Source organism: Neoarius graeffei, chromosome 9, assembly GCF_027579695.1.
Source record: "Neoarius graeffei isolate fNeoGra1 chromosome 9, fNeoGra1.pri, whole genome shotgun sequence".
In the NCBI taxonomy this organism is placed as follows: Eukaryota; Metazoa; Chordata; class Actinopteri; order Siluriformes; family Ariidae; genus Neoarius; species Neoarius graeffei.
Window position 1 is genome coordinate 67,309,115 of NC_083577.1, and position 18,859 is coordinate 67,327,973.

Below are 18,859 nucleotides of genomic sequence, written 5' to 3' on the forward strand. Positions count from 1 at the left end.
GATAGTTATATTTCTTAAATTTATTTATTAATAATATTATTAATGTTATTTTTATACACTTTATACATTTTTGTAATTTTTGTCCTCTATCATATTGTCACCATTTTGTAATTTTTTATGAGGACCACAATGAAAATAAGTCATTTTATTAGACTTTTTTGTGTCATCCTCGGTTTTTTTTTTTACATGTCTTTACAATAATTAAATGTGTACTTTATTGTAAATGTACATGTGGAAAACCTAAATAAAATAAAATTAAAAAAACCCCGCCTTTCGCTGGGATAGGCTCCAGCTTGCCTGCGACCCTGTAGAACAGGATAAAGCGGCTAGAGATAATGAGATGAGATGAGATATTATGGTGCTCTGTGTTGTTCTCATTTATGTGTTTAACAACAGTATCAAAATACTCAGGTCTTGAAATAAATGCACATTAGTCATGAACAATGGCTACTCTCTTTTGCGTTATTTTTGACAGAAGTAAAATTCATACATGAACAAATTGTGGCGAGTTGATTTTCTGTTTGGCGAGTTACTTTGGAAGGTAAAAATAATAAATGAAATGGTTCAGTATCTTGAGGAAGCAGAATGTCGTAAACCGCCGAGCTACAGCAGGAGGAAACAGCTCAGCGGTCACGTGACATCACGTGGCCAATATGGCGGCCTCCTCTGTTTTTCAGAGAGTGAGAACAGGCTCTAAAATCGGTGCTCAGTACGACCAAGAGGGAAATATCATCCAGGTATGCGTGAATTATAATGTGTTTTAAATAAACTAATGAACAGTTCGAATACATTTTTGTGTGTGTCGATCGTTACATCTAATGTTGTTGCTAGCGACGTAGCAGAGTTAGCCTGCTGGGGTCACTGCTATTGGTTAAACAGTTAGCTAAAATAACCAAAATAGAGTAGAATAGAATGCAGTGCCTTTATTGTCACTATACACATGTACAATGAGATTAAAGCATCTCCAATAACAGTGCAAACAGCGTGGAGAGAGAGAGAGAGGAAGGGGGAGGAAAAAAAGGGGGGTGTAAGGTGCACAGTCTGAGGTGTATGTGTTGTTACACATTATGGAGTGAAGTGTTGCACATTATAAATTATTGCACAGAGACAGTCACATTATAAATTATTGCACGAGAGAGTCACATTATAAGAGAATATTACAATGCTATTATATAAATATTACAATGCTATTACTATAATGCTATCAGTTACCTACAAGTGCCATTTGTTCTAAATTCTATTCCGAGTTTTTATTGAATATAACAGTCTTCCAAGCAGCCTTTGCAGATTTTATTGACACGCCTTCATCATGTGACAGTAGCAGTTCAGTACAGGGTGCTTTCAGTGCATCATACTGGCTCTTAATAAAGTGTCACTATCAGGGAACTAGAAGTGCAAATGGCCTCATTGTTTTTGGTGTTCACAAGTGGACTCAGTTCTCTTTCTGGAGATTTTAACACTGATGAGATCTCAGATGGGCGGCACGGTGGTGTAGTGGTTAGCGCTGTCGCCTCACAGCAAGAAGGTCTGGGTTTGAGCCCCGTAGCTGGCGAGGGCTTTTCTGTGTGGAGTTTGCATGTTCTCCCCGTGTCCGCGTGGGTTTCCTCCGGGTGCTCCGGTTTCCCCCACAGTCCAAAGACATGCAGGTTAGGTTAACTGGTGACTCTAAATTGAGCGTAGGTGTGAATGTGAGTGTGAATGGTTGTCTGTGTCTGTGTGTCGGCCCTGTGATGACCTGGCGACTTGTCCAGGGTGTACCCCGCCTTTCGCCCGTAGTCAGCTGGGATAGGCTTCAGCTTGCCTGCGACCCTGTAGAACAGGATAAAGCGGCTAGAGATAATGAGATGAGATGAAATCTCAGATCACTTGTTCACACAACAGCAGCTGTGATCATGAATATGTGTAACACTGTGTTCTTGAATATGGTTGTTTACATGAAGGTGTGTGTTTTTTTCCCCCCCTAGTATTTTCAGCTAAATTTTATTTATTTATATATATATATATATATATATATATATATATATATAAACGCTGAACCATCAAAATTAACTCATGCCATGAATGAATGAATGAAGGCTTTATTTCAAACATATCAAATTAGTGCAAAACATAAGAGAAGAAAAACAAACACAAAAACAAAAGAACAAATAAAAACAATTCAATTAAAAAACAATGGAACAATATTAACATGTTTGAAAAGGAGTAGGAAGAAGCATTAGCTTATTTAATCCTACCCCTTTTCCAATTAATTAATAATACTATTTACTTCCTGTGTGTGTGTGTGATATATAAATAATTTTTTATTGTTATTATTTTTATTTACTATTTTTAAATCACATACTCCTAAACACAAGTAATTTAAACATATTTACCTGTACCAGCAAAATAGAAAATAAAGCTGCTGACTGCAGTACTGGCTGATGAGTGTTTGGGGTAGACAAATACATGCATACACGACATATGTTGCACACACACTGTATACGTTTAACACTGATTCCATGAAATCAGGTCGTACATGAGCTGATAGCCGACGGGGCACATAGCACCAAGTTGGTTATAATCCATGTACAGCAAGATTGAGTGGAATAATTGTTTTATTCTATCCACATTCACTGGATTTTGAGAAACGGAGCATTTTTATTTTTTGCAAATTCAATAAATTAACTTTTTATACAAGACGTCCGACAAAATAATTTCCGCTCCGAATGTAAACAAATTGGGGATAGTTTGCACTTTAGTGGGTGCAATTCCACCATATTGTTTACATTTACTGCGCATGCGCCACCTTTCTGATGCAGATGTGTGACCGTTGCTATGCAAGTGTTTAGAAAGCCACCGTATTGATTTTCACTTTTGCTGTACTTTACTGAGCCTCGCGGCATTTGAGCGAATTTAAGCAGGGGTTCGGGGGCAGCAGTCCCTGTCTTATCAATAATAAATAAAGAAAAAGCTTACTTTGTTCTATTATATGTCGAAGTCATCAAAACTGGGGTTAGGGGTTAAGGTTAGCGCCAACTAAAGTGCAGTAGTCCGCAAATTGGCGAAACAACAGTAGCAATTTGTGAAACATGCTCTAATAATAATTCTTGAAAAATAAGAGATGTTCTTCCCATCAAATACTTTCCTTCCATAGTTTGTTGCACTTTTTTTTTGGTATTTCTTGGGGTTTTGTTTTTGAGTAGAGTTTTTATTTCGTCTTCGGTTGGTTCAGCAAAATGCTTCGCCATTTTGTTTTACTCTACTCATGCCCTGTGTCCGAAATCACTCACTTGTTCACTACTCACTATATAGGGAATTACTGTATTGAGGACTATATAGTGAGCTTGTTGGTAAAATGGGGGGGGGAGAACCGCTTTCAGACACTAGTCCATGGCGCTGGTATTCATATCATTGCTGTCGCACAATTAAAACGTGTCAGATCAGTCAGCTGGTGGGTTTTCAAAATAATAAATACGTGCATGTATTTTTGTGATAAACCCATATTATACTTAGTGTTTTTCCCACATTAATCAGTACAAAGTACTTTGTGTCTACTGCATCTTTCAGTTCTTTTAAATCAAGGCTGAATACTTTCTTCTTTGCTGCTGCCTTTTATTAAATCAAATTTGAGGCTTTTGATTAATTCCTCGCTCTGCACTATAACTTTTATTCTTGCATTTTATCTGTCTTATTCTATTTTAGCTTATTTTCTATTCTCTTGCTATTTTTAATTGTATTTGAATGTCCGTTGATAGTGTTTCTTCCTCTGTTCATTCATACACACACACACACACACACACACACAGTGTGACTGCAGTGCATAATGGTATATATTTCTTGGTTAGTGACCATTGGTTGTACACTACTTTTCATGATGCATTGTGGGATACTTTGAGTGCACTATATAGGGTGTAATAATTCTCACTATACATACAGACAGCACTACAAAATGGCGAACTCATTATACAGTCAAGCCGGAAAGTCTGCACACCCCTTTCACCTTCTCCATGTTTTATTACGTTACAGACTTGTTCTACAATAGATTGAATTCATTTTTTGTCACAAAATTCTACACAAAATAGCCCATAATGACAAAATGAAAGCAGGTTTTTAGACGTTTGTGCTAATTTATTAAAAATCAAAATGTAAAATATCATATGTACCCAAGTGTGCACATCCTTTGATATGACACCCAGAAGTGAGCTGAGGTGCATTTTGTTTCCACTGATACTGCTTGAGCTGTTTCTACAACTCAGACCCCGTCCACACGTAGCCGGGTATCTGCTAAATCGAAGATATTTTTCTACGTTTTGGCCTGTCATCCACATGAAAACACATCAAAAACGAATATTTAAAAAAACTCCGGGCAAAGTGAAGATTTTTGAAAACTCCGTGTATGCCTTTTCGTGTAGACAGAGATAACCGGAGTTTTGCGTTTTAGAATGTCACAATCTGCGCCAAAAAAAATGACAACAAATCTGCCCTGACGTCAAACGTGCGACCTTTGTTTACTCAGGGTTCCCGCGGGGTTTTAAAAGGTAGTTAATTAAAATAGGCTAAATTATGGCCAGTAAAATGTAGTAAACGTAATCTGACGTGGTAGTAAATTTTTTTTGACCCCCATCCAACTGGGCCTATGTGTTTTCTAATTCGTTTAATTAACCTGCATGCCATGATAATATCCATAAATTACTACATTTGGGCGAATTTATTTTTATGTATCGAGGAGGACCGCAGTGAGGAGTTGGTGGCGCATGCGCATTGAATTCCAATAACGGTCGAATCCAGTATAAATTTATACCAGAGATTGTTTAGTACGAGACTGACTTTGTTTATACGGCTCTAGTCGACTCTATCTGTTGACCCGACTGGCGACATCTGCACGAGAATTAAACAATGGGGAAATGCAAATTTTCAGACCTCTGGCTGGAGGAACCTGATTTTAAAGACTGGCTAAAGGCAGTAGATGGCAATCGGCAAGAGGCGTTCATTGAAAAGTTGATCGAAGAAAAGGTCAGACAACTGAGGCACATGTAATGCGTTGTGTGTGCGCGCCTGGTGCGTTGTGTGCACGCCATTTGAGGCATCCAAAATGTGATGAGCAAATCTGTTGAACTGTTCAAATGATTAAGATTAACCCTCTAAAACACTGATCTCTGGGAGGAAGGTGTTGACTCTGCCCACGGGCCTTCACGACTACAGGACTGGTGCAAATGACTATCTTAAGCAAACTTGGCAATGTGTTGAGAGACTGCCAAAATAGGGCTTGGGTTATGTGTGTTGTGTATCTTTAGGGTGTGTGTCTTGTCTTTGTCATGCGTGTGTGCACCCATGTGTGCGTGCGCCTGGTGCGCTTTGTGTGTGTGTGTGTGTGGGTTCGTGTTTGCCATTTGACCTGATTTAAATGTAATGAGTTGATGTACCTAAGCACATAAGATTTTTTGTGCAAATCTGTTCACCTGTTCAAAAGATTATTCCACAAACAAAAGGTTGGCCATCTTGAAAGTGTTGGCCGACAAAATATAATCAGATCTTGTACCTAATGTGAAGTGTTGACACACAAGGTTTAGTGCAAATCTGTGTACCCGTTAAGAGGTTATGGGCCACAGTTTCACAGTTCAATAAAATTATAACTTATATGTGGAAGTTTGTTTTCTTTTATGCAAATATGCATTACTCCATGTGTAGCCCTAGCAATGGGAGGTTCTATTATGCGTCCAAAGGGAAAGAGTTACACTACCGGTACTTTCAGATTTTCTTTCTATCTTGTCTCATCAATCCAACTCTTTGGGTAGAGTTGTCACTAATGCCGCTTTTCCACTACAAACGCGGCTGAGTCGGGCTGACCCGTGCCGTGCTGAGTCGAGCTGAGCGGGGCTGTTGGAGTTGCATTTCGACTACAACCGCGCTGAACCGTGCTGGCTGGAAGTGGGTGGACACATTGGGTGGAGTTAGCGAAAGTGGGTGGACGTCAGGTGATGTCGTTAAGCAGCGCAAACAGTGACATCAGTGAGCTTTTAAGCGGTAGTCTCACGACCCAAATAGTAAACAATAAACATGGAGGACATGGAGTCGTTAGTGTTGCTGGTCTTGGTGCTGTGGCTTGTTGTCACCGACAACGCGGACAGATACTGGCAAGAGCGTATAGATGAGGCGAGGCGCATAAGGCTTCATAATTCTCGTAATTCTTCTCCTTCCGGGTTTGCGGTGTTTACAGATCCCAGCGCGCTCGCGGGGCGTGTGTGGGCATGTGAGGACACTCCTCCTCACCAATCAGTGCACAGGGGAGTGTCTGCTCACGCCCCCAACCTCACTCGGCTCGCTTTGGCTCGCTTCAGCCCCACTCCAAAACGGTGCGAGTTTTAGGGGCTAAGCAGGGCTGAAGCGAGCCGAGTCGTGCCGGTTTTTGGTAGTCGAAACGCGAGCCGTGTCGGGCTGAAGTGAGCTGAAGCGAGCTGAAGTGAGCTGAAAAAGGGTAGTGGAAAAGGGCCATAACTTGTATGTAGCACATTCACTTGGACTAACACATACACTCAAAGATTACCTTGTTAAATTGTGAGAAAATGTCCAAATCCAAATTGTCGCTGTGGTAGTAAAAAAAAATTGTGAAGGTAGTAAAAAGGTAGTAAATTCAACATAAAATATCTGTAGGAACCCTGTAACTGCAGAAGCCAGATTAAGCATGGACTTAAGCTAGCCGCACACTACGGCGATCCACGTGGTACCGAACCGACCCATTTCGGAGCCGACTCCCGACAGGGCACGCACATATCCCCCGACTGTTGACGAGTGCAGTCGCAATTGAAGCAACACGTGACAACTTAATAGCTTTGTGATTGGCTATTGGATATCGTTACTGTTAAATCCAACACTTGAAGATGCTACAGGCTGAATTACAAATGACACAACATGGAATATGTAGCGCACTATCTAGGCTGCATGAGCTATTATTTCCAACCTTAAATAGTGCACTTATATAGGGGAGTTAAAGCGATTTGGAATTCAGCCACACAACTTGAGCAGAGTGGCTTTCCAGCCCACTGTGTCTATGGATAAAGCTTCAGTCTATGGAATTACAGTGTATACCTGCATTAGGTGCTACCAACACGTATTTCTCGCGCTAGAAATTGTGTTTAATGATGTCACGTGTTATATGCGAAAGATATGATTGGCTATTGCTAGCGACTCTCCCCGATCAGTCTGGCTCCCGATTAGTTTTTCGAATCGGCTGTGAGATGAGTCGGTACCATCGAAAATTAGTCTTTACGCCTGACTCGCGACTTCAGTTGGCTCGGTACGCTGAAAATCGGCGTAGTGTGCGGCTAGCTAAAGAGTAATGGATCGGAGTAGTGCCTTGAAAGCGTTAATTATTGTGCAGGTGCTATTTACATGTTTAATTTTAGAAGCCCAACTACTGCTCCAAGAGCACAGGCGATGTGATTAGGGGGTAGGATTTGGGGAAATAACCATCTACAGGTTTGGAATGCTTATGAATGTGATTGAAAACGCAGATGTTCGGTTATGTGTGGAAGGGATTTTTTTCGAAGACGAGGTGGTGTGGATAAAACATTTTTATAAACGGAGGGGGGGGGGGAAATGTTCGGTTTTAAAAATACCCAGCTACGTGTGTACATGGCATTAGAGTCCACCTGTGGGAAATTCAATTGATTGGGGATTGCCAAAACTTGCCTATATAAGGTCCCACAGTTGACAGTGCATGTCAGAGCAAACTCCAAGCCATGGGGTCAAAGGAATTATCTGCAGACCTCAGAAACAGGATTGTGTCAAGGCATAGATCTGGAGAAGGGTACAGAAAAATTGCTGCAGCTTTACAGGTCCCAAAGAGCATAGTGGCCACCATCATTTGTAAATGGAAGAAGTTTGGAACCACCGAGAATCTTCCTAGACCTGGCCACCCGGCCAAACTGAGTGATCGGGGAAGATGGACCTTGGCCAGGGAGGTGAGCAGGAACCTGAGGATCACTCTGACAGAGCTCTAGCATATTCTTGTGGAGATGGGAGAACCTTTCAGAAGATCAACCATCCAGGCAGCACTCCACAAATCAGGCCTTTATGGTAGAGTGGCCAGACAGAAGCCACTCCTTAGTAAAAGGCACATGACAGCCCACTTGGAGTTTGCCAGAAGGCACCTAGAGAACTTTTAAACCATGAGAAACAAGATTCTCTGGTCTGATGAAACCAAAATTGAACTTTTTGGCCTGAATACCAAGCGTCACGTCTGGAGGAAACCAGGCACTGCTCATCACCTGGCTAATGCCATCCCTACAGTGAAGCATGGCAGTGGCAGCATCATGATGTGGGGATATTTTTCAGTAGCGGGAATAGGATGACTAGTCCTGATAGAGGGAAAGATGGATGCAGCTAGGTATATTGAGATCCTTGAAGCAAACCTGCTCCAGAGTGCTCTGGACCTCAGACTGGGGCAAAGGTTTACCTTCCAACATGACAATGACCCGAAGCACACAGCCAAGAGAAGAAAGGAGTGGCTTTGGAGAAAGTCTGTGAATGTCCTTGAGTGGCCCAGCCAGAGCCCAGACCCGAATCCAATTGAATATCTGTGGAAGGAGCTGAAAATGGCTGTGTACCGATGCTCCCCACCCAACCTGACAGAGCTTGTAAGGATATGCCAAGAGGAATGGGTAAAAATATCTTAGAAACAAGTGTGCCAAGCTCGTCGCTTCTTTCCCAAGACACCTTGAAGCTGTAATTGCTGCCGAAGGTGCATCAACCAAGTATTAGGCTAAGGGTGTGTACAGATATGTAACCCCTAAATAACCTATTTTTGTCAGTAAAATAAAATTGCATATTTTCTAAAAACTTGATTTCACTTTGTCATTATGGGCAATTTTGTGGAGAAGTTTAGGACAAAAAATGAGCTCAGTCTATTGTAGAATAAGTCTGTAATGTAATAAAACGTGGAGAAGGTTAAAGGGGTGTGCAGACTTTCTGGCTTGACTGTATAGTGAGTTGTGAGTAATTTTGGACACAGGGATGGTATATGAGCCGATAGCCTAGTAGTAGAGTAGCCAAGCAGAGTACGCGATTGCTCATATCCAGTGAATGTGGATAAAATAATTAGTATTATACAGTACCTAGTGTTCCTGTCATGGACACTATCTTTATTACTGTTGCCTAACAACTTAAGCTCTGTAGCTTATTTGTTTTTACTACATAATTGCTATCATGCTGCTATGTAACATTGTTGACCTGGTTGAGGGCTCACATGACCCCACAGAAAGCCATTTGAGTTGTTTTTTCTTTTAGGTGATGGATACTGTAACTGGAGCTATGTATGTACAATAACTCAAGTTCTTCATCTCATCTCATTACCTGTAGCCGCTTTATCCTGTTCTACAGGGTCGCAGGCAAGCTGGAGCCTATCCCAGCTGACTACGGGCAAAAGGCGGGGTACACCCTGGACAAGTCGCCAGGTCATCACAGGGCTGACACATAGACACAGACAACCATTCACATTCACACCTACGGTCAATTTAGAGTCACCAGTTAACCTAACCTGCATGTCTTTGGACTGTGGGGGGAAACCGGAGCACCCGGAGGAAACCCACGCGGACACGGGGAGAACATGCAAACTCTGCATAGAAAGGCCCTCGCCGGCCATGGGGCTTGAACCCGGACCTTCTTGCTGTGAGGCGACAGCGCTAACCACTACACCACCGTGCTGCCCATAAGTTCTTTATCTATAAAGCAAAATTTGAAGTAGACTGAGAGCATTTTGTTTTCACAATGCACAAATCAAGTGGACCACAAAGGAATCATACTCGGATCACCTCTGAATATGGTCTGATAATGGTTCTCTTGTGGGTCACTTTGGAAGGGTTTGAGTTAATTTGTTGCGTTCCCATATGCACAAAATATGCCGAGTCATCAATCTGAGACCACTTGGAGCACTGAAATGGACCAGGCGAAAAGACCCAGAGGTAAATATCAGAGGGTTCACTTGTATCTTTGCTGTGGTACAGGTGGAGACACGTGAAGATGAGGAACAAAGCATCAAGCTGGCTGAAATCCTGGAGCTGTTGCTGGCTGCTGGGTATTTCAGAGCACGCATCAAGGGCCTCTCACCATTTGATAAAGTACGTTTTAATATCTTTTAAACTAACTTGAACTTTGTCCACCTTAAACATACCATCCAGCATTTCTTTTGAGGCATGATCATTTTTTAAAAAATATTGTTACAGGTGGTTGGAGGCATGACATGGTGTATCACAACATGCAACTTTGACATAGATGTTGATCTGCTCTTTCAAGAAAATTCCACCATAGGACAGAAGATGTAAGTTGGATTTTGCAAAGCAAAACTCTGACAGTGTTCAAAATTTATAAGGAATGGCATTTGAGGTCCAGACAAGAAGTCCATGTGAAGTCACCACTTTTCATGAAATGCAAGAAAAACTTTAGATCAAAACATGCTTGAACAGTGCGTAGCACCTTTTTGAAAAGTCATCACACGTCCTCTCAAAAACTTTTAACCTGTGATTGTGATTTATCTGCAGAACATACACCCTTACCATTACTTGTTGTCTGAAAAAAACATTAGCACTGAATGTTCTTTTGGAAAACTTTAACCTGTTAAATATTTATGTACACTGCCTGCCCAAAAAAGCCATCATTTGGATTTAAATAAGCAAATACGAGCCTGTGATTGGATAATTACTGCAGCGATGAATATATTTTAGCTTACAACAATTCTCTTTAACTCTAACTGATGCAGTGAGTAGCTTCTCATTTCTTTAACGTGTGAACGTCGGAAACTGTATCCTATGGTCGTGTTGCTGTGTTTCAGACGGGTCAAATTATTGGCTTGTATCAAGCAAAGAAAACTACTAAGAAGATTGCTGAAGTGACTGGAATTGGATTAAGAACTGTCCAACGTGTTATTAAAACCTGGAAGGATAATGATGAATTGTCATCTTTATGGAAGAAATGTAGTTGGGAAAGAATCTTGATTGACCATGATCAGAGATAATTTAAATGCTTGGTGAAGTTGAATCGTAGAAAATCGACAGTTGAACTATGGCTTGGTTTAATAATTAAATTAACAGCATTTCCACACTCACAATGTGATAAGACTCACAGGATTGGTATTAAATAGCTGTGTGTCCATAAGAAAACCACTTGTTAGGAGGCTAATCAGAAGAAAAGTCTTGAGTTTGCTAAGGAGCATAAAGAATGGACTCTGGAGCGATGGAAAAAGGTCATGTGGTCTGAGGAGTCCAGATTTACCCTGTTCCAGAGCAGTGGATGTGTCGGGTAAGAAGGGAAGTACATGAAGCGATGCATCCATCATGTATAGTGGCCGCTGAACGAGCCTCTGGAGGCAGTGTGATGATCTGAGGTTGCTTCAGTTGGTCAAGTTGAGGCTTGGCAACGTTATGGGGCAATAAAATGAACTCTGCTGACTATGTTATGGGGCAATAAAATGAACTCTGCTGACTAACTGAATGTACTGAATCACCAGGTTATCACATCAAAGTGGTAGCACAGGCATATTCCAGGATGAACATTGGGCTCATATTGTGAAAGAGTGGCTTTATGCTTCCTGAACATCATTTTCACACGTGAATTGGCCATCATAAAGTCCTGACCCCTCCCTTTTTTTCTTTGCGATGTGCTGGAGAAGACTTGAGAGTGCACTCGTTGTACGTCACTCTGGATAAGAGCGTCTGTTAAATCCCATGTAATGTACACTACCATTCAAAAGTTTGGGGTCACTTTGAAATTTCCTTATTTTTGAATGAAAAGCACTGTTCTTTTCAATGAAGATCACTTTAAACTAATCAGAAATCCACTCTATACATTGCTAATGTGGTAAATGACTATTCTAGCTGCAAATGTCTGGTTTTTGGTGCAATATCTCCATAGGTGTATAGAGGCCCATTTCCAGCAACTCTCACTCCAGTGTTCTAATGGTACAATGTGTTTGCTCATTGCCTCAGAAGGCTAATGGATGATTAGAAAACCCTTGTACAATCATGTTAGCACAGCTGAAAACAGTTGAGCTCTTTAGAGAAGCTATAAAACTGACCTTCCTTTGAGCAGATTGAGTTTCTGGAGCATCACATTTGTGGGGTCGATTAAATGCTCAAAATGGCCAGAAAAATGTCTTGACTATATTTTCTATTCATTTTACAACTTATGGTGGTAAATAAAAGTGTGACTTTTCATGGACAACACAAAATTGTCTGGGTGACCCCAAACTTTTGAATGGTAGTGTAATATAATGGTTCAACTCTCCTGTCGTCAGAACAAGAAGTCAGGGAAAAACTAATGTAACTCTGGATGGAAATAAATGTTAGGATGTTGCATGAGGTTGTCAAGACAATGCCATGGTGAATGTGTGCTGTAATTAAAGCCAAATACAGTCCAACAAAATATTAGTGTGCACAATGTGGTGTTTTTTGGCCTAGGCAGTGCATCATAATATTTTAAAAACATATAGTATCTATATAGTTGTATAAAATAATAAGGCACTTTTAATTTTTGTACCAATATCCGATAACCTCTCTAATGTACATGCGGTTTTGGGTCAGAAGTAGGTGTAAGGGCTAGAGTCTGCATTGTTGTCAGTATGACACCGAGGTTCTCCTGTGATGGTCGCAGAGGCCTGACTGTATAAGGCACTTCATATTCTTGCTATTTTCTTTCAGCGCTCTGACAGAGAAGATTGTTTCTGTGCTACCCAGGATGAAGTGTCCTCATAGGCTAGAGCCACATCAAATCCAAGGCCTTGACTTTATCCACATCTTTCCTGTCATACAGGTGAAGTCTGAAGGATTTTTATGAGCTGTAATGTTTAAGACCCAACACTGTTGGGTTTGCGTGTTGTAGTTGAAGCGAAGATGCTGCCAGTACTCGATTATTGCAGGGCTGTGAAAAATCCGCGGAATTCCGCGAATTTGGCCGCCAAAAATATCATTTTAGTAAATCATCTAATTTTGCAATAAAAATTGGGGGTAGGTTTCTTTTGCGACAATGAGAGACTGGTTTACGGCATTTGCGCCATGCTTACAAACCATGGCACGAATCTTGTGCTCTTTAAACACGCTTTCGATATCAACAGTTTTGAAAAGGAGAATTTCGCGGTATGTCCGTGTCACGGAGGGACATCGTTCAGAGGGAGGACGGTGAGACCGACGATGTCAAAAACATTTGACAAGGAAAACGGCATCAAAAATCCATGGAATTGGCAATGGCTGGAGTTTAAAGTCGGTAGTGAATGAGCACATACGGAAGATAAAAGAACTGGGGAAAGCTTACTGCATCTTGTGCCATCAGGATGTGAAGTACGGTTCTGGTGGAAGAACGCGCTTGGTTGACCATGTTAAAGGAAAAAAACATGCGGAATTGGTGAAATTGAAGCTGTCGAACTATAGATTACCAGGTAGACCATCTTCACATTTATATATTCAATTTATAATAATAATAATAAACAGTTCAAATTAAATGGCATGGTTGAGAAAATATTTGCTTTCAGGAGATGCTTCAAATCTATCAATATACACAAAATCTGTTCAGCTTCTGGGGCCCTGTGGGCCCCAGGCCCACGGCTCCTGGGGGGCTGCTCCTCCCAGACCCCCTGCTAAAACTGTTTCCTCGGATTTTGTCATTTCTATTTCACAGCCCTGTTATTGAAAAAAAAAATTATATTCTGGTTGTGTATCAATCGGTCATTAACACAGTACTGTTGATCGTGCAAAAGATTGAGTGCTTCTGCCTCTCTGCTGCAGTGGCTGGTGAAGAGAGCAATAGAGACTCGGGAGGAAATGGGAGACTATGTGCGTGCCTACTCCATCTCTCAGTTCCAGAAAACGCACAGCTTTCCTGAGGTGAGAGTGCACCGAAATCCACAGTGCTGAATTTAGTTAAAAGTTGTTGATTAATTTTCTACATCATGCTCTGACAGTGGTGCCAGCTGTAACTAAAATAACAGTTTTCTATTAATATGCTTATTCTATTATGGTATTGTTTCTGTAGTAGTAGTTAATTTATAGGGACTTCTCTGGTGGATGCTCCACCTAATCTAATAAACTGATTAAAATATCATCAATTTATAGTTATTGATGTGATGAGGCTTCATGAAATTTATTTAACATTTTTGAAAGGGGTCTTGAGTCAGTTTATAACGCTCAGTAGGGTTTCTGCCATGGGATGGATTTAAAATAAAAAAATAAATATGCAATTATTATTGTACTATCCGTATCTCCGTATTTCCGTCTGTCCGAAACACCCTTTTTCTCAACAACCACAAATCATAGCCACTTGGTACCGAACTTCAGCTTGGGGTTCTATACCGTGTATACTTTCAGGTCTGTCGCACATCAACTTCCTGTTTACCAACTGATTGTATTTAGAATCAGAAAAAGCTTTATTGCCAAGTAATTGTTGCAACTACAAAGAATTTGGCTTGGAGTTAAGGTGCTCAATAAATAAATGCTAAATAAAGACAGTCTCTTCTAAGATGTTAAGAAATAAGAACTAAAAAAATAAGATAAATAAACAACTGTGCAGGTAAACAAATGTACGAAATACATAATGTGGATTTACAAAATTTTCGTAACACTTCTCAGCAACTACAAATCACAACTGCTTGATATTTGGTCCCGAGCTTCAGCTTGGGGTTCTAATACCGTGTATACCGTTTTCAGGTCTGTCACAGATCGACTTCCTGTTTACCGACCGAATGTATTTACGAAACATATAGTGTGGATTTTGATGCTATTTCAAGAAGCCAAATGCTATTTCAAAATGAAAGTTTACCAGGATGCAATTTGAAATACCTGAGAACACTGCTCTTTACTTACTTGTTTCAGGGTTAATTATTTCTTGAAGTCAGCATTCATAATAAGTGTCCTATTCCTTCGATTGCTTGCATTCTGATATAAGCGAGAGTAGAGGGTATACGTAAGTGAGCAGTAGCTCACAGTTGATCTTGTTTATTTTATGCAAAGAGGCTTGAGAAGGAAACACCATTTATAGTTCTTGTAATGAACGTTTCATGGACCTCCCATAACATTTAACAAGGTTCCCGCGCGTCATTAAAAGTCATTAATTCCAATTTTCTCTTTTTAAGGTCATTAAAAGTCATTAAAATCCACAATTTCGTATTAAGTCATTAATTACGTAGTTGGCCAAATCTTTAAAATAGGAGCGGCTATCACAGAGCGGAATTTCTCAATATCTCAATATGCGCAGAAGATGATGCGCAATCATCCTATTTCACCTCGTGTTTGATAAATGGCGCTATTATAGTTAATCATTCACCCGTATCACAGTAAACACGCGATAACAATGCCACCGGCACGGAAGTGCGTATTCAACGAAGGTTGGGTGGAAGACGAACCATTCAAAGCGTGGGTCACGCCGGTAAATGCAGATAAATACGCTTTCTACTGCCGTGTGTGTAAAAAAACACGTTCGTTGGGAAACATGGGAAAAAATGTGTTGAAAGAGGTTTCTCTGTTAACAAAGAGGTACTGCAGGATAACCAACATCAGGACACAGTAGTGGCACAGTGCATAGTGTATGATGCTATTCAGGATTATGGGGGGCCACTTCAGGTACCGATCACAAAGGATATGTTGAAGTCAGCCTCAGCTGCCAGAATGAGATACAGGAATTACCTTGAAGAAAATCAAAGAAAAAAATTGAGTGAAGAAAAGAAAAGAAAAAGAAAAGACATGGAAGATGAATTAGATACGTTAAGAAAAAAATGCAAAACACTGGAGTCCGTCATTGACACTCTTGAAACAAATGCAGATCATCTTTCTGAAGAGGCGGAAAATGCCAAATCCAAAGAGAAAATGGCAGAGAAAGTTGCTCAGGCCAACGCACTTAGATCGAAAAGAAAGTCTAAAAAGGAGGAACTTATCGAAACCAAAAAAAGAGTTGGACGAAAAGACAGAATCCTTCAGGGATTTGAACAGTTCTTGAAAAAAAAAGAATTCTAAAAAAATCAATAAAGATTTTTTTCACATTGTACAACATGTCTTGTGCTTTGCTTTATTTACTGTTAAATTCATCATGTACTGGTCCATTGGAATATAACTTAGCATAGCATTCATATAGAATTGTCATTAAAAAGTCATTAAAATGAGTGTAAAAATGTCATTAAATGTCATTAATTTTCAAATGATTCTTAGTGTAGGAACCTTGTTTAAACATGACTAAGTAAAATTCAAAAATTCTTCATTGCCAATTCACTATATATCCAGGACATATAGGAGAATCAAAATGCCGTTTCTCGCTCACCTTACTTGTAAAAAAAAAAAAACAGATAAAGATTTTATATACAGTATAATATAAAATACACACACACACACACACACACACACACACACACACACGAATCATTTTTAAAAATGTTATCTCAGTGGTAAGTGAAATAAAACACTTCAGGACATGCTGTTATTAGAAAATAATCAACTTCACGGTGGCAGTACCTCTATGATCGTTGTATTGTAACCACTTGCCTTGTCAGGTTTTATTCCTTACATACGCATCAAAAATCATATGGCACAGAGTTTTACATTTAGCTACCAGGACAACGCTCTCTCAGTTCTTATCAGGTTATTGATTTGAACATTATTTATTTGCATCGTGAATGAATGAATGTTTTTGCAGGATGAAGAGTTTGAGCAGAGGAAACAAAAAGCAGTAAGAACAGTAGTGGATGTGTCTGTGAGTATCTCATTATGTCTGTTCGATGTAAACACACTGGTACTCGTATGGATTTTTTAGCTTTTGACGCTGAGATTTTTATTGGATGAAAAGTTTCTATAATATCACTTTGTGGTTATATTATTTAATGTCTGATTTCTATAGTCTTTTATTTCTGTCCTTAACCCTTGCACATAACCCAGGATTTCTTGCTTGGATCCATGCACTGAAAAGCTAATTCAAGTGAATTTTTTTTCTTTTTTGTGGTGCACATGGCTATGACAGAACTCAGTTCCAGTAACATTGTCTACAATTTTTTTTAAACATTAATCACTGAGGCAGTTCAAATATCCAGTACAAGAGGCTCTGTGTGTGTGTGTGTGTGTGTGTGTGTGTGTGCGCGCTCGCTCGTGTAGGGAGTGTATGCTCCTCAGAGACGATATAAGAGGCAGGCTGATGCAGGAGAGCTGCTGGATGAAGAGTCCAGGGTTCATTCCACCCTGCTTGAGTATGGCAGGTAACAAACATGCATACACTGCTAAAGTATTATAAATGTATACAGACATCTACAGGATATCCTGGAGTATAACCGCTATCACACAGATGGTCTACATGTGTCGTCCTCCTATTCCACTTGCTCACTTTTGGTTCATGTTTTTCTCATCGTCTTTCTGGACTTCATTCAATCACTCTTCCTTTATGTAATTCCAGTTGCAGTCAGAAGTTTATATACTCCTCATGGGCATGAATGTCATGGCAGTAGGTCTTTCGGTGATTTCTTTGAACTATTCTTTTCTGGGGAAAAAGATTGTACAATATATATATTTAAAGGAGAACTGAAGTCATTTTAAAACTTGCTTTATTTCTTAATTAACGTGTTATTCAATTACGTTTTCGGTTTTAGTGACCTTATATCGTGACTCATTTTGGCAACTAATTGCAATTAAATATTATACTTATCGGCCTATTCGATTTTTAGCCGTGTTGAATTTGCTCCACGGCAGGCGTCGCTTATCCGCGCGATCTTCACCAGACTTGTGCGAGACTTCGAAACGTGACGTGTCAGTGCCGCTATTTTGAAAGCTGTTTTCCAAGCAAAATATTGCACAAAAATGAGTTTAAATGACAATTACTGCCTACTTTTTTTTTTTTTTTAATTTCCTGATTGCTATCAAAACAAACAAAACTTCCAGCTTGATTACATCAGCATTCGAAAGAGGGCGCGCGCATCCTGTGTCCGAAATTGCTCCCTACATAGTGGGGACACCATTTTGTAGTGCTGCCCGAAACCTTAGTGAGGATTATTTACACCCTATATAGTGCACTCAAAGTATCCCACAATGCATCAGGAAAAGTAGTGTACAACGATGGTCACCAACCAAAGCAATATATCCCATCATGCATTGCAGTCGCGCTGAAAGAAATCAAATTAAATGTCTCAAATTTGATTCAATAAAAGGCAGTGGCAAAGAAGAAAGTATTCAGTCTTGATTTAAAAAAAAAAAACTGAAAGATGCAGGTAGTTTGTATTGAGTAATGTGGGAAATACGCTCAGTATAATATATGTATTTATCATAAAAATACATGCATGTGTTTTTATTATTTTGAAAACCCACCAGCCGACTGATCTGGCACGTTTTAATTGTGTGACAGTAATGACGTAAATACCAGCGCGATGGACTAATGTCCATGTCCAGAAGCGGTTTTTCATTTTACCAATGAGCTCACTATATAGTCCTCTATCCAGTAATTCCCTATATAAGGAGTAGGGAGTAGTGAATGAGTGAGTGATTTCGGACACAGGGAACGTTGGCAGATGTTGGTCACTTTGATTTCCTCTGTACGTTTTACTTCTGTCCTACGATGTCTCGCACAGGTCTCAACGAATCTTGTTTACAGCCATTGCTTTGACATATGGACTAATATATCATCATGACTCATCTCGTTATCCCTAGCCACTTTATCCTGTTCTACAGGGTTGCAGGCAAGCTGGAGCCTATCCCAGCTGACTACGGGCGAAAGGCGGGGTACACCCTGGACAAGTTGCCAGGTCATCACAGGGGACTTTCACACTTTCAGGTCATTCACACACACATTCACACCTACGGTCAATTTAGAGTCACCAGTTAACCTAACCTGCATGTCTTTGGACTGTGGAGGAAACCGGAGCACCCGGAGGAAA

The 18,859-nt window shown here is 40.2% G+C and overlaps 1 protein-coding gene across 2 annotated transcripts in view; it reads left to right on the forward strand.

Annotated features, from left to right (window-relative positions):
* The first annotated feature begins 622 nt into the window (after positions 1-622).
* ccdc93 (coiled-coil domain containing 93) overlaps positions 623-18,859 on the forward strand; it is a 36,007-nt gene continuing 17,770 nt past the window's right edge. For both annotated transcript variants that reach the window (XM_060930140.1, XM_060930141.1), the window contains exons 1-7: positions 623-737; positions 9,981-10,094; positions 10,200-10,294; positions 12,669-12,780; positions 13,749-13,847; positions 16,642-16,698; positions 17,094-17,194. In XM_060930140.1, the coding sequence (XP_060786123.1) occupies positions 654-737; positions 9,981-10,094; positions 10,200-10,294; positions 12,669-12,780; positions 13,749-13,847; positions 16,642-16,698; positions 17,094-17,194 (662 nt within the window). In that variant the 5' untranslated portion in view covers positions 623-653. The remainder of the gene's footprint in view (positions 738-9,980; positions 10,095-10,199; positions 10,295-12,668; positions 12,781-13,748; positions 13,848-16,641; positions 16,699-17,093; positions 17,195-18,859) is intronic.